This window comes from Chinchilla lanigera, unplaced genomic scaffold, assembly GCF_000276665.1.
Source record: "Chinchilla lanigera isolate Chin_1 unplaced genomic scaffold, ChiLan1.0 scaffold00031, whole genome shotgun sequence".
NCBI lineage: Eukaryota > Metazoa > Chordata > Mammalia > Rodentia > Chinchillidae > Chinchilla > Chinchilla lanigera.
Window position 1 is genome coordinate 19054031 of NW_004955432.1, and position 17121 is coordinate 19071151.

Consider the following 17121-nt stretch of genomic DNA (forward strand, 5'->3'; position numbering starts at 1 on the left):
GTTTTTCTCTGGTACCGGGAACCGAACTCACGACCTTGCGCTTGCCAGGCAGGCGCTTTTGCCGCTGAGCTAAATCCCCAGCCCTTTCCTCCTTCTTTTTGTGAACATTTTCTACTTCCCTTGGTTTTAGTTCTGAGCTTTATAATTTTCTCTTATTTTAGATTTAGTGTGTCTTCCCCAGCTGTGCAAAAGTCGATGCTGCTATTTTAAGCCATCTTATTTTCTGGTAATGGTGTTTAGTGTTGTAAAATTTTCCCTTAGTATGATGTCCAGACTTTAGTGCATCCCACATGTACTGATTTTTTATGTTTTTATCTCGATTTCTGTTCTGATCTGAACATCCCTTAAAAATCTCTCGATGAAATTTTTAACTACACGATATTAAGCACTGGAATGTTTAAGGGGTGATACACGCTGCCACTGTGGGGGAAGGTGAGTCACCGAGGGAGCGGGCTCCCGACACAGACGGTTGGGCCTGTACTTCTGTCTCGCACATGCTTGCTTGTGCACCCCCTGCGTTGTGACAGCAGCACGAAGGCCCTCAGCACACGTGGCTCTTTGATTTTGGACTTCTCTGCCTTCAGAATGAACCAGAGTTTTATTGTTCATAATTTACTCAGTCTGTAGCGTTTTGTTGTAGTGACAGAAAACAGGTAAGAATATAAAACAAGCTCTAATTCCCATTGTGAGTTTTGTCTGACTGGTGTTCTGGACCCTCTTATCATTAGGAACTACCACCTTCACCTTGAGCTAATATTCTGTGCTCTGAAATCTACTTTCATTTTAACATAGTTACACCAGCTTCCACTTCTCCATTTTCTTGCTTTCAACCTATTTGCATATTTGTAAATGAAATGCTTCTCTTATCCTCTTTATCAGCGTGAAGGGCTTTTCTGTTTTCGCCAATCCCTGCCTTTTAATTGGGGCATTTGTGAGTACTGACACACACAGGTACGATTTACAATCTGTTTCACCTGTTCACTGTTCAGTCCCCTCTGTCTTGTCACCTTCTGCTTTCATTGAAGTTTTGGCTGTTCAATTTAACCTACTTTGTTGGCTAGTAATGACTATTTTAGTGCTTGACTCAGGATTTATAGTACACATCTGTAGCTTTAATAGTGTACCTTCAAGTGATACTCTATTACTTCATGTACAGAATAAGAACTCTGAAACAGTGCATTCCCCCTCTCCCATTCCACTTTTTGTGGTCCTACGGCACACACTTTAGCTTTAGCTATATTATAAAATGCTCCCTACACTACCATTTTTGTTTAAATGGTTGTATTCGTTTGACAGGGCTACTGTAACAAAAACGCAACGAGCTGGCTGGCTTACACAATAGAAATGTATATAATTAATGTCTCACAGCTCTGGAGGCCAGAGGTCCAAGATGAAGACCTAGAGAGTTGCTTCCTTCTGATGGGTGTGAAGAGTCACATGTTCTATGCCTTTCTGCCTGACTTTTAGGAACAAAAAGTCAGTACTGGGTGGGTACTGACCACCCTTGTTGTTCCCTGGCTTGTAAATGCATCCCTCTGATCTGTGCCTTCATCTTCCCATGATGCTCCACCTGGCAGCTTCTTTCTGATTCACGACTTCTTTTTACGAGGACACCACCCCAATGGCTTCATTGTAACCTGACTACCACTGCACAGCACCTGTCTTCAAACGGAGTCTCATACCAGGGGTTAGGATTTTGACATATCTTCTTCATGGGAACACAGGTCAACTTATAACAATGGCCAATTATTTTCTAAAGTGTTATAAGTAACAGAAGAAAAGCTACTATTTTTTACCCAAGCAGGTATCATTTTCAGTACTCTATTTCTTTCATGTGAATCTACAGTTCCATTTGGCTAAAGCACTTCTTCCTCTACTGATGTTCAATTCCTTCAACTTCTTTATAACTGAAAAAAAACTTAATTGTATCTGAATTTTTGAAATTTTCACTGGGTATGAAACTTGGGGTGATAAAATTTTTTTCTCTCAGTGCTTTAAAATTTTATGGCTACTTATAAGACTTAATCAGCAGTTTTAGAAATTTTATTATGATGTCCTTGGTGTAATTTTTTGTGATTGGGTTTGTTGAACTTTTTTGGATTTGTAGGTTTATGGCTTTCATCAAATTTGGAAAAGTTGTGGCCACTTGTTTATTCAATCTCCTCCCTTTTTGGGAGACTCTACTAATGCTTATATTTGCCTACTGTATTTCATTTTGCATGTTTTCCATTGTCTTATTCAAAATGTATGATAGATTAATCCCATGAAATGTGCATCTCATGTGCTGTAGAAGATGTTTTTCTACAATCTCATGCAGTTTTTGGGTACACATTTGCTGATCAGTATTCAAGTGAGTATGAAGTGGGGGATTTTTTTGCAGGCTTTTGGGATTTCCCTCTGTGCAGCTTTTTCATATTTGGTACTCAGCACTATGAACCTGAGCTGTCTTAACTCCTAAGGCTCTCCGCGGTCCACTCTATCTGCAGAGTTCAGGGGGTCAGGCGGGCTCTGCTTGGGTTCCTCCCAACAGAGCCACATCCGGAAACTCTCGCGAGGTGAGACGCGGGTACAACAAGGAGCGCTATCCTGCACTACCTACTTTGGTTGCTTTAGGTAGGTGTGAAGTGGACACATGTGGCCTCTGTTACTCCATATTGGCTAGAATACTAGGTCTTCTCATTTTGTTTTCAAATTGCTCGCAGGGTTCTGCAACTGCTAAAGTCTGGTTTTAATACTGAATTTACATATAACAGCTCTTTTGCCTTCCCTGATGACTACACAGTTCAAAGTTTACAGCTTTATCTATAAACAAATTTAGCATTTTAAAAATAGTATCTAAACCCAAGCTTCAGAGCAAATGGTTATCATGTCTCCACAGTTCCTAAAGAAACCCCTAAAGTACCTCTTAAAGGAAGAGGGGAGGGAATCCATGCACAAAGCCCCTTGCATTTTACAACTACAGCTCCTGATGTCCTAGGAATTCTCCACAGCGATAAACTAAGAATAAACTAAGAGTAGTTGTCTTACTGCAAAGCAAATATTTGTCTTTAGGAAATAAAGATAATAGTAATAGTTTTAGTTCTTATTCCTTAGTGTTACTCAGACAGATTCACAGTTAAGCTCATCAAAATGAAACATAAAGATTGAGATCAAAGTTGAACCTTCATGCAGAAACTTTTCAATAACAGCAAACATTTCTTCAGCACTCACCACCGAACAGCTATACCACATCGTATGAAATGTGATTCATTATTAATCCTATTTACAGATAAGAAAACTCAGACTAGAAAATGGTGGTGGAGAGATTCAAACCTACTTTCAAAGTAAGACACTATTTTTTTACTGCTTTTATTGGAGAGTAAGGACATAGTATGGGAAAAATTGCTAACCCAAGGAGTTTAGTCCATATTCTCTTTATAACATTACAAATACGAGGTAGGCCGGGGTGTGTGGCTGAGTAGTAAAGTGCTTTTTTAGCATGTGCAAGGCTCTGGGTTTGAGTCTCAGAACTAGAAAATAAAGCATTTCATAATTTTTTTTTAAACATTTGGAGCTATATCAAAAACAAAAACAAAAAACCTTACCTAAAATGGCACCACAACACAGCAAGTTTCAGGAGTAACACACTTAAAAAATAAACCCAACCAAGCAAAGCATAAATACTACAGCTATCTGGAAAGCACTGTAATCTACTCAAGTTTCCTGACAGAAATGATGTTACTGTAACATTGTTTTAGAATATTTAGATAAAAACAAGATATAAAACAAGAAAGACAAACATTGTACTGGTAACACAAATACTGGGTAGCTAAATGCTCAAATACTTCACAGGAGATATATTTAATTTGGAACAGAAATAATCTCTTATCACCTAATACACAGGAAAAATATATGTGCTGTTGCTTCTCTTCTTTCAGGAATATAAAGACAGTGATTTTCCTTTGTAAATATATATGTAAAATATTCATAACTGAAAATGAAATACATACCTCCACAGCAGGTACAATGTCTATGCCAACAGTTAGAAATTCTTCAAATTTCAAAAATGGGTTAAAGCAGCTGCCAACATCAAGTAATCTGATCTTTCCTGAGGCTTGGAGCAACCTAAAAGCAGACATTTCACATTATAAAGAGGTAAACTTAAAGCATAAAAAAATGAAATGTCTGACAATAAAAGAAATCAGAAAGATTACTGATTCTTTAACATTTCAGTTTCTTGATGAGGGCTCCAAAGATGCTTCCACTTACATCTATTTTATCTATTAATTACCATATTGGAAGTTAAAAACACTATTTATAAAACAAATCTACGATATGTTACTATAAATTATATTTTTAAATGAAAAATACTGGAGCTTTAAAAGGATTATAACAAGTGAGGACTTGTTTTTATTTTTGAAGTCTCTTTAACAGCTAGAAAATCAGAGCAGTGAGCTCTATCCAGGTCGGGGGATTCAGCTTGGTGGTAGGGAGTTGCCTAGCGCATGTGAGGCCCTCAGTCTGATCCCCGGCACTGCACAAGAACAGAAAAGAGTGCATTCTAACGTCTCCTTTGCACTTAGGCTGTTGTGGCATCACATGCCGTACACTCTCCGGAAAGCTCTACCGGACACTCAGAAGAGTGCAAGTGAAAGGGCAAATGATACGTCACTGCTGTGAGAATAATTTCCCACCAGCAGAGAGTCCGAGAGGCTCTCACATCCACATGATCAGTTTGGGAGTTATCTTCACAGAGGAAAAAATGCATTCACAAAACGTTCTCAGCAGTCAACGTAACAGTGTCTTTGGAGTCCCCTTTGTCTCAGTGATTTAAGATGACCAGAGAAAACAGCGTCCACAGAGCAGTATTTTTTGAGCGGCGTCTCCGTCTGCTGGCCAGGCTGGGCTTGAACTCACACCCCGCCAGCCTCGGCCTCTTAGGAGCTGTCCTGCCCATCTGCCTGGTAAAAATAGCATTTTTTAAGGTAGGAAATTTCTTACTGTAAGTAAGTTTTTCTCATTTTTTTTTTTATTTTAAAGGGAGTAGTAAAAAAAAAAAGTAACATGCCAACATCACAGACATAAACAAAACAAATCTCATTTTCAAAAGGTCTAGAAAAAAGAGGTAGTGAGTTCATCAGAAAGAAACTACATGTGGATCTATGATAAGGACGAAGGGTTTTGTCAGTCACAGACCCGTAATCCTAATGCTCACACGGTAAAGCAACAATAAAGATACTGCGTCGACTGGACACATAACCCTTTAACTGATGTTGAAATAACTTCAAAATTTTATGAACACACTGAAAAAGTAAAGAGAATGAACACAGTTGGGAGGAAAGAGCACTGCTGTGCCCAGGGAACCTGCGCGGCTTCCCTCTGCCCCTCTGCAGGTGCACTCCGTAGAGGGGGGTTAAACTACAGGCACGACAGTCGCTTCCTGAAAAGATGACACAATCTAAAGATTTTGTTCCTAGAGAACCAATGTAATAAATAGCGGTTACATTTTTAACCAAGAACTGGCAACGTCCCAACATTTTATAGAAATAACCACAGCGACCGATTCATTTTGACCAACTATAAACTCCCTCAATAGTACAAACACTGTATACTACCGCAAACATAAAATGAACCGATTAAAGAAGGTTTTTGCCAGTAAGATATAATTTTATTGAAGAACTTATCTGAAGAGGTTATGAAGGTAAAAGAGCATTTCTCTAAAATTAATTTTAATTTTAATTAAATTTCAATTTTAATTTCACCACCGTGTGCCTTGATTTTCTATGTAAAAAAACTAATTCTGGCTAGGATATCCACGCAGGTGTGAGATTTTGCACAATGGCTAGAAACTCCCCATGAAAACAACTGCTCTGGAACTCAAGACATATTTTCTCTCCTGCAGCCAATCTGACAGGAGGTTATTATCTGTAAAGTTGAACTACATTTGGTGGTTGTTAAAATATCACAATATAATCATCCCGTAGGAGGAAGAGGCCAGTGAACTGTCGTGGCAAGATGCTAAATCCAAGAAAAAGATGCAATAGACAGGGGCCAGAGAGATGGTTGGCATATAGCTGGCACTGCTGTTATATTATATGTAAGTTCTTTTTTTTCCCCCCCGGTACCAGGAATCAAAATCACGACCTCGTGCTTGCAGGCAGGCGCTGTGCCGTTGAGCTAAATCCCCAACCCCTGTAATACTATATATATGGCAACATCATTATTCAAAGCCAACGTAGGGATCTGAAATCAGAAAAACAAATCAAACCTGATTCTATCCCTCACATGTAATGGTACCCATATAAGTTTTTTTCAGGATTAAAAGAGGTAACAAACTGGATACTTGATCCAATGCCTGGTACTTGTAGGTATTCGCAGCTATTGTTATCATGTTATGGACGAAATCCTTTGTGGCTCATCCACTAATGATCTTCCTGATCATAGTAAAAACAGAATTTGGTTCACACTAAATTTGATAATAGATTTTAGTAAACCTGAGTAGCAAATTTGTGATAGTCTTTTCAAAAGGCTTTCAAATTTTCTATCTAATGAAGTATTCAAAATTATCTAAGTTAATTCAACAGTATGGTGCTAACACCAATAACTTAACAGTATCACCAGGTTAGCTTCGTAATTTAACAGTTCTTATTTACTTCCTTACTCCCTTTTAAACTTTGGTTCAGCTTCGTTTATTTGCACAGAACACAGATACACAGTGTAAAAAACAGTCACTTAGCAAACATCCATGTAATTACCACCCAGGTCAAGAAATAAAATACTGCCCGTGTCCTAGACTCTCGCTGATGACACTCCGTAGCCCTTTCATAATGGTACCCATTAACTCGATTTTAGTGATAATCTTTCCCTTGACACCCTTTTATAGTTGCAACTACCTAGGACAGAACAGCTAAACAATACAGTTTGATTTTATAGGACATGTTTGATTTTGTGACTGACTTCTTGCACTATTACGTTCGTGAGATGTCTGTGCTTCTATAATTAACTGGTGTTGCTATACAGTACTATCCTCCTTCACACATCCCACTGGGACTTTGACTAGTACGTTACTAAACCTACAGATGCTTTGTGGAGAAATTTAACCTTTACAGTATTGAGTTTTTAAATCCAAGGATATAGGGTAGTCGCCCACGTATTTAGCTTAACTGTCTGCAAATAGTTTTCAGTCTCATATAGTTATTGTTGTGTACACATTCCTTGGTATTTCGTAGTTTTTCAAATTATCATTATCTTTTCGATTTCAGTTTTTATTGTTAGGCGCAGAAATGCAATTGTTTTTTGTATTCTGATTTTTATAGCTGGTAACTTTACTAAGTAAGTTCCTTTATCTCAATTGCTTATCATTGCTGGTACTCTAAAGAGAGACACACCGGTGCACGAGCCGTGAAAACTGACGTCTGGATCCCTTCTTTTCCTTTCTATCCACCCACCCACCTAATTTCTGCTTCACTCTCTGCCAAGGGCTTTTCCTAAAATGCTAAGGACAAGAAGTGCGCAAGTGGGCACTGCAGGAGCAATTTCAGAAAGCACATCCCGGGTGCTTCGACGTTAAATACAACGACTGCCACGGGTGTGCACACAGTACTGCACTCCATAAAGATGAGGTATTTCCTCTGATGCTTAACTAGGGTTTTCTCTTTGCTTGTTTAATGTATATCAGTGTTCAATTTTATTAAATCCATTCTATGCTTTTATTGAAATGGGACTTTTCCTGAATCTGTTTATATTGAGTATGTTCAAAAATTTTAAAGCATTAAATCAAACTTGTATTGTTGGGAAGGAGCTTCCTTTGTTTTGTATATCACTTCTTTCACAATTTGAAGGACTTGTTCTGTATGTGTGTATATGCAGTCGACTCTTGCTACTTGTGGTAGTTCTGTGCTAAAGTTACTTCAAAAGCTGAAAATCATGGTTCCCAGAATAAACACAGGGTGAGGCTCCGGTCACAACATTTTCATCAACATCTCAACACTTATCCTGGGTTTATGTGTATTCTTCTGCTTAAAGGCATCTTATTTAATACATACTGTTGACCCACCAACAGCGAACGCACGGTCAGTGGCACTGTATCTTACACCTGGAGCAAACACTAGACTTCAACGCTGTACTTGGGGCCATTTTAAAAACAACATTGCCAATAAAAAGAGCAAAAATGCAAAAGCGCGATCGACAGCAAATGCAAAGTGAAATACTGTCAGATTGGCTTCCGTTTTCAGCACATCTGCTCTGCCTGTCTTCATTTACATACTGCAACATGTCAGAACACACGGGACCGCAAAGCTTGGCTACACGTTCCTTTGGCTATGCTGCCTCCAAGTTTTAATACTTCTTTGAGCTGTTTATTACACGCCAGGGAACTTCCACTTTTAGCTGTTTAGATAAATATATGCTGAGCATCTTTAAATTGCATTACTGAGGGCTGGGGGTGCAGCCCGGCGGTACAGCACTTGTCTAGCATGAGCGAGACCCAGGGTTTTATCCTTAGCACAGCAAAAACCAAACCAAACAAGCAGACTGCATTATTTAAAAGTTTTATGACTTAAAACTCTTTTACGACTTCACAATCTCTGTAACTTCGTTTGACAACTTTTTACTTTACACCATGGAAAAACTTTAAGTGCAAGCCTTGGTATACATGAAGATATATAAGCTCTCCCAATTATAACTTTTCACTGAAATTTCCTACCCTGTTTTTAATTCAATAATGTCTTCTGTTCTCTTTTCCAAAACAGTTGTAGTACAAGACCACATTGCTTTATTTTCCCCACCTCAGTTCCCACCCTGCTGGTTAAACAATTTGATAAGGAAATGCAGGATTTTATTTCTTACATACGTCTTGGTCTGGCATGCTGCCAGTGTCAACAACAGCATTCAAATTAATCAAGACAAGTTAAGTCACACTGTAAACTCCAAGTGAAATTTTTTGCTTATTACATAGCAAAGCTTGGCAGTATTTATCCAAGCATGCGGTCTGAAACAGCGGCATTTTCAGTGTGTTCCACAGCGCTGGGGAAGCGTTCTCTTGAGTCTGTGTAAGAGCCAACAAAGGCAGACGTGGGAACGCTGGGAGGCTCCAAACACCCTTCGACCAGACAGCAACAGAAAGCGCCCCGAACGCAACATTCTGTGGTTAAAATACTTAGACACCAATGACCTTGCCTTTTTTGTTATCTCTGATGCTTTGAGTAGGGGAAGGGGAAAAATAAATTCCTATTCCTGTTCTTTTTGAAGGTAAGAAACAAAACAAACAAAAAATGCACGTGTGAGATTATGTGAACAGCACTGTCACTCCTTGGATTCACAGCAGTCATGTATAGAAAGTTTTCTCATGTCAGCTTTTAAGGGCTGGTAGACAGAATCAGAGAAATCGTTAGTTCTCCCTACCCTCGTCTAAATCACCCGTCACAGAACAACAGGAAGCTTAGTTACATTAGAAAAGTTCCGGGGCCAGGATATAGCTCAGCAGCACTAGCGCCTGTTTGGCAAGTGCAAGGTCCTGAGTTCAATTCCCGGCACCAAAAATAAAAAAGAAAAGTTCAGTTCTGATTGTGGATGAGATTTGGTTTATTCCTCATTTAGTTAGTATTAACCCTTGGTCTTTTAAATATTATCCACTTTTTCTAAGAATACATCAAAAACCCCTGAAATTTTGACTGGCTGAAGATTACTGGGTTTGAGTGCCATGTGTAATAGCCAGATTGCAGCTTCTTCTCTTTGGTATATTGATGGTAAAGAAATGACACTTATTGGATGGAGCCTAAGTGTGTTGATCAAAGGTTACTTATGGACTAAATATACACCAAGTCAATGAAGAAAATTCTGCCTATCACACCAGACTCGAAAAGCTCTAATAATAAAAACAGGTAGGAGCTCGTGGAGCTAATGAATTATACCTAAAAAATAGTCTGTCCCGAAGTGCATTTCAGGAAGTTCTATCCTAAGATGCTTTTTAGTCAGCAGGTCACCAACTGTGAGAAACGTCTTCTCTTTTCCAAGGACGACCCAGAAAGTGTAACTTCACAATAGCCGGATAATCAAGGAACTCTATTTCTTTTTAGTTCAATGTTTCCCCAAATTTATTCTGCTGGCAAACCTCCCTTTTTAAGCTTTTATGACTACAGCACGGAACTTCTCTGGGGAACACCGAGACTGGAGTTAGGGAAATGGGGGCTTCATGAGGAAAGCAAGGACATGTGGGTCCTGAAGAAAACATCTGAGAAAACCAAGAAATTGAGTGAAAACATCTGCTACGGCCTCACACGAATGTCCGCATTCCTGACCTTGCTGACAGCATTCCTGGTGTTGCTCTCACGATGACCACCATTCCTCAGAAATGACAATGGGAACTGCAGCAGTGCAATGCTCTGGTGTGTAGGGACGGTTTTTCAAGAGGAGGAGACCGAGACCGACAGAGAGGTCAGAGAACTCCCCAAAGCCAGGAAATCATTTCAGAAGGGATTAAAACCGTTTGTCTCACAACAGTGTAAACGTACAACAACGCTTACTATGTCTAACACACAAGTGGCAGTTTGGACACACTTAAATGGCCAAACACCAAGAAATTCATTTGGAATAGTAAATATACACTGTTGATGCAGTGCCTCACTTAGAAATCAAGTTAACAGTATACAGTATTTGTTTTCTACTGCTATGTAGCAAACTGCTACAAGTTCAGCTCTAAAACCTAGTTCAGGAGGCCAAAGCCCAGACACTCTTGCTGATAATCCACTTAGGGTATAATAATGCCGAAATCTCCTGGTGTGGGTTCTTCCATGGGGACTATGAGAGAGAACCCACCTCTAGCCTCCATCAAGTTACTGGCACAATCCACTTCCGTGTGGACGTGTGACCGAAGTTCCTGCGTTGTAGTTACCGGGAACAGTTCTTTTTGATGGCATCTGTAATTCCTTAGCTCTTGATGCTCTCCCTTTTCAAAGTTCACAACAGCAGGTCAAATGCTTTTGATGCTTCAAATCTCACTGATATCCATGTTTCCCTTCTCTTCTGCCACATCTGAAGGAAGTTCTCTAAGGGCTCCAGCTATCAGGTTAGGCCAACCTAGACAATCTCCCTAGACAACCACCTGAGGCCTACCTAGACAATCCACTGGTCTTAAGGGCTTAAGATTACTTGTTCAGTAAACTTCATGATTTGCTAAAAATCCCTGCATTCCTTAACCCACGCCTTCCAGGACAGTCTCTGTCCATCCTGTGTGCACTTGCTACGTGACCTGCTTCCTCATTGGATCCCCATTTAATCAAAATTACCAAGTGACCATACTTTGTGTAATCTTACTGGCTGACCATAGTTTTATCCCACCTCACACCCATCCCGAGATTTTTCCATTGGATCAGTATTACCTAAGTGACTATATTTGTAATCTTATCCACTGATTATAGTCTGTCCCCCGCCCCCATCTGCCTCACCTCATGGCTTTGCTCAATAAACACCACTGGAAGGGGGGTTGGTGGGCAATCCACTTTCCAGCCCCCTCTGTCCGTCTTAGACAGAAGCTTTCTTTTCCTCAGTAAACTCTTCCTACTCTTTAAAAAAGAAGATCCCTGCACAGCCATACCTAGATTAATGCCCCCTTAGGTTCAACTGAATAAACTAAAGATGAAAATGTGTGGGGCAAAAGGGAGGCCTGTCTACAATTCCGCCCTCTGCACCATACTTAAGAAAGACTTCTACTTTCCTAACCACTAATACTTTTAGAAGCCTATTTCAAAACATGTACCTGTATGGTTAAGGACAGCTATGAGAAGGACTGACACTCTTGCACATGTTTTGTGTGTGTGTACGTGTACCTACTTGTGATTAAAATCACTCAGAAACCTCGCTTGCTTCTTTGAAACCATAAATATAAGTATTTGAAAATTCAGTTAAAATAAATAAATTTTGAATAGATTGTTTAAAAATGAAGAAAAATCACAACTGCAGAAGAAAACTCATATTTAAATTATAGACTTTGTTGAAGTTTTTTGTTAACTATAATGAATGTAGTTCAAAAAGTTGTATCAGGGTAAGCAGCTTTTGCATATAACATAGAAAACAATCAACACTTCATAAAAATATTTGAAGAAAAGTAAGTTATGCAGGAAAACTTTAAGTTATGTTCAGACAAGCAAGTCTGCAATAATTTTCTAAGGTTTTAAGTGTAGAAACTACAAACAAAACAATGACTTGAAAGAAATGTAAACACAATGAGGAAAACATTAAAATCAATGACAGTCTGAGCAAAATGTCATAACATTTTATAATGTTGGAAAACTAAAACCATATTCAAGAAATTTGAGAGCAAAAATGGGAAAAAGATATGAACAGGTGAAGGAAATACTAAAGAAACTGCCCTCCACAAACAAAACAAAACCTCTAACACCCATAAATACTAACTCAAACTAGGAATCACAGAAGGGAATAAAAATACTCATCTACAGTTGCAAAACTGCAAAAACTATAAAATATTATTTCATACTTAATGAGGTCCAAGTAAAAATTATAGACTCAATCTTTACACTAAAGATAAAATAACACCGTTTTAGGACCACGCAAGTCTAAATGGCGTCTTTGTCATTCAAATTTTTTAAAAAGGTTAGTGTGTTACTGCGCCAGCTCAGCAACTACACACAGTGGCTCTGCTCAGAAGGGCTTTGCAGAGCTGGAAAACACTGTGCTTGTGCAAATGTCTGGGTCACCCGTACCCCAAGCACTGAAGATACACACTGCCAGCACCCTGTGACAATCGCTACAAGATCCGCAGTAACATGAGCTTGTTTGCTCACTTCCCGCTGTGACCCTGACAAGCTCTTCTTACTGCAGATGCATGAGTGACGGAGGCATCCAGCCATCTACACCTTCGCAGGACACTGCACTGCGCTGAGTTTTCTGGCTTCCAGGCAAGTGCGTAGACTGAGTTACCGGTTCTGATTAAAGTAACCTTTGCAAAAGAGTTCGTAAGATTTCACAAAGAAACAAATACAAATGCTTCCAAGGAAATGACATTCAAAACATGTTTTGCTACACTGAGGTAAAAAAAGAACTAACTCAGATTTGATGAGAAGTGAGAAAAATAATTTTAAATCCTAAGTGTGGGTTTACACTATTTCATGACCTTGCCCTACGTGACCATGCCTGAGACACAGGTGAGCACCGCAGGGAAGTGCTCACACTTACACTTTGAAACATTATTTATTCAATTACCTGAACTAGCATTATTTATAACACAAACAATTTCTTGGCAACCTATATTGCAACAGTTTTTAATAACTTCAGTTTCTGCGCTAGCCTAGATTCTTTCTAAAGGGCAGGAATCTAGTGTCCGAGTGACAGTATGTTTTATATTTAAAGAATTCTTTCAACACAAAACACATTTTTCTGTCTTCTTAAAAATGACTTAATGAACACAATTCCTAGACAAAGTATTCATTACAATTACTAAGGGTTTCTACAGATATGCAGGACTCTGCACCAATGAAAAACATGCCTGGAGTTTTGGAATCATTCACCGGTTTTCTCTATACCTGCTCTCTTCTCTCACCAGATTTCACTGTCCTTAGATTAGCGCATGTGGCCCTTCTGCCTTCTTAGTTACTGCTTCTAATTTGCTCTACTAAAAATTTCCCCTTTTTCTCACTCCCCTTCACTTTGGTGTTTGAAGACCCCAGTTCCATACCAATGACCTGAATTGATCTCCTTTTTAGTCAGGGTGATTCAATACACGTCAGCGGAGACTGGATTTACCGCCTTGTATTAGCTGGGGTAAGGAGCCACACACTGGGCAGAGACAACGTATTACCAATGGTGTCTGAAGATATCAAGTCCGCTTTGAAAAAACAAAACCACACTATTTTTTACCCTTGAATTACGAGGTGTTCATTCTCCAGCATCTTAACCCTTACTCTCCTCAGGACCGTCCACACTGTGTCCATGTGCTGTGTCCATGGCTTCATCCTACTCTCAGTACTTCGCGCCTTATCCCCTTACTCACTGATACACAGAACCGAAACGATATTCTCGAGGTAAAAAGAAAATGAGGAAAAGAGAAATATTAATTTCTCCATTTCTACCCTCAATGAACTTATCTCCACGTTATAAAGTCAGTTACTCATGAGACTGGGACTGCTGGGAATGCAGGTTCAAATTAATTCTAAGGACCCCTCAAAAAGAGAATTTTTGCACTAAATTATAGGGTTCCTTTACATGTAAGGCTACTCAGAGAGGCTCCGGGGATTTTAGCAGAAAACAACAGTTCTAACATCTGTCCTCATGAAGCTTTAGAATCTAACACACTGGTGTGGATAATGAAATATAATGGTTAGGGAGACTATAATGCCCCTTGGGCCAGTTATTAAGTGAAGAACTAAAGGTTTTAGAATTCAATCTTTCCTAAGTTCCCAACCACTGGTCAGGCCTAAGGAAAATCTGGCATTTAGACACAGGTTCTCTTGTGATTTGATGAGAAAGGATTCACTTACATACTGAGAATACTGTGAATTCTGTTAAACACAGAATTTAAAAACCATAATCCAGGTTTTTAAAATACTTCTAACACTACACGATACATTTCACCTAGAGTTCATTGGTAACAGGGTCTTTCAAAGGATAGGCTTTTCCTCTTGAGTGGTTCTTAAAGCAAGTAATATTGCTTACGGCTTTGAGATTGATGCAGTAGGCAATTTATTAGCAATTATTACTAACTACTTCATACTCATGTTACAGCTTGAAAGATCTGTGTCGTGACCTCTATCATTAGTGGTTTAGATAAAAATTAACGCAGGTAATAGTACTTTTTTGAGGTCTGAAAACTTGAAGAACTAAAGTAGTGGGAATACAAATGATGAGGTTCTTCAACAACTTCTGTATTTCAAAAACAGATTCCGATGAGGTTCACATTTCATTTTTGATACTAGGCCCACACTCACCTTTAGAACACGACATTCTTTATCCTCAACCTTTTTATATTATTCAACTGTGTCTGTATCGTTAATACTGAGTCCTCAGGTACTGACATTCATAGGTTTCTATGCCGCAATCACACACAAGACAATTACTGTCCTTAAATGTACACAGCAGGAATATAATTTAGGTAAATGTTATATAAACAAAAGGTTTTATGAATTATCTTGACAAGACTTTCTACACAAAGACTTAAACCAAAGGAGGACGGGAAGCATATACAGTGTAATAATGTGTGTGACTACATGAGTATTATCATTTCAAAAATTATAAGGAATGTGATGCAATTACGTATCTATGTATTCTTCTATACAGTTATTTGTAAGAACTTGGCTATTTTCCTTACAATAAAGGATAAGTGAGTAAAGAATGCATTATGAAATTTGGTTTAGGGAAACATCGCAGAATTCTGTGCAACACGAGGAATAACCCAAAGAAACGTGCTTTTGCTCTGACAGAGCCACAGCCAGGCAGTCGCTGTGACCAGGGAGTGCAGAGGAGGAGCACCTGGGAGGAGCGTTTGCGCTCCAGACCTGCTGAGGGGAGAGAGGTCAGGAAGGGAAAGAGCCGGAAGCCGGAAGCCGGAAGCCGGGAAGCTGAGAAGCAGAAAAGAGGACCAATCAGCGGCTCCCGCTCCTACTGCACCTCAGCGCACAGCAGCGGCCCCAGACCTGATGGGTGAAGACTCAGACCCCAAACTCAGTTTGAGTGCCGTTCTCCACTGTGGCTCTGCTGTTCCTGTGCAGCCCGGGTCCTGGAGATCTCAGAAGAGTTTTTTATTTTTCTTCTTTAGCAATTAGCAACAGTCTTCGTATTTATCCACATTTTTCTTACTTGTTTTCTCCCCCACTCCTCTCACCAGAAACAAGGGCTTAGTTGTCACTCTTAATACAACTTTATGCCTGTATCTTACACTTTGAGTAACTACTATGAAGATAACAATGTGCAATGTATTAATTATTGTTACACTCCTACCAGCCTGATTTGAAACTCTGTTTTATTTCATTTCTATTTTTCTTCTTCTCTTTAAAATAAAACAAACAAACGAACTGAGGTTGGGCATGGTGGTGCATACCCATAATCCCAGCATTTGGGAGGCTGAGGCAGGAGGATGGCCATGAGTTTGAGGCCAGCCTGGGCTACATAGCAAAACCCTGTCTCAAAAAAAAAAAAAAAAAGAAAAGAAACCAAAGGAAAATCTTAATACAACTGAGACAAAGATAAAATTCATGAAAGCTGCTTAAAGCAGTTCATTTTTGAACTCTCAGTAACACACAGGCCTCAATGCGGACATGTAATTAGAAACTAAAGGTGTAATTTTATGACTATTAAAAAATATGTAACATACAAGAAATATAGTTATTGTTTAAAACAGAAAGTATAACTGAGAATTTGTTCTATTAGAAGAATGGTATTTAAAACTCTCTTACAGCTGTGCAATTTTCGTATTATTCCCTGTCTCTTACAAAACCACTTTTCAGGAATTCCTTCATGTATGCAAAGGAACCTCTTGTGAAATCTTTGAGGTCTGACAGACACAGCTGAGAATTTCACACCTTCCCTCAAGTGATAGGTCACAGTCAAATGCAGTTACTTAAAATAATATAAAACTACTTCCTGGCTATGTACACGAAGTATATATACCGAGGCATCAATGAATTCTGTAATTTGATTTGGGTTCCATCCCTAAGACATTTCATTGTGTATAAGCAAATATTCCAAACTGTCAAAAAAATTCTAAACTCGGAAACATTTCTGATCTCCAGCATTTCAGATAAGGGATAGTGAACCTGTAATACGATTTTTATATGAAAAATATAGAAATAATGGTCCCGGTTGGACAATTCATAGAACGCGGAATAACTGTTCTAAACAGCTCCAGATCTTTTTCTATACTCGGTAGAAAAGAACTGGATGAAGAAAACTGAAATGCACACTAACCGGCTTATCTACCAACACTGTTACTAATTAAAAACAACATGTGGAAAATCCCGGCAGTTTCAGACTTTTCTTCTCCAGTTTTCATCTGCTCAGCGGGTCCTTTCTATTCTTGTATGTTCCAGGGGCCGAGGCTCCCTGATGCTTTACCCACCAGTCCTGCGCTTTCTCGTCTTCAGTCATGGCTTTCCAGACCAAATGCCTGTTTTTCATTCTCACGGTTCCTATGGC

General features: G+C 39.2%; 1 protein-coding gene across 1 annotated transcript in view; it reads right to left on the minus strand.

Moving 5' to 3' along the window:
* Positions 1–17121, minus strand: part of LOC102003997 (chromosome unknown open reading frame, human C7orf60) — a gene marked incomplete at its 5' end in the record, with an annotated part of 61058 nt that overhangs the window by 7910 nt on the left and 36027 nt on the right. The window contains 1 exon segment of the mRNA XM_013516035.1: positions 3990–4104. Coding sequence (XP_013371489.1) covers positions 3990–4104 — 115 coding nt within the window.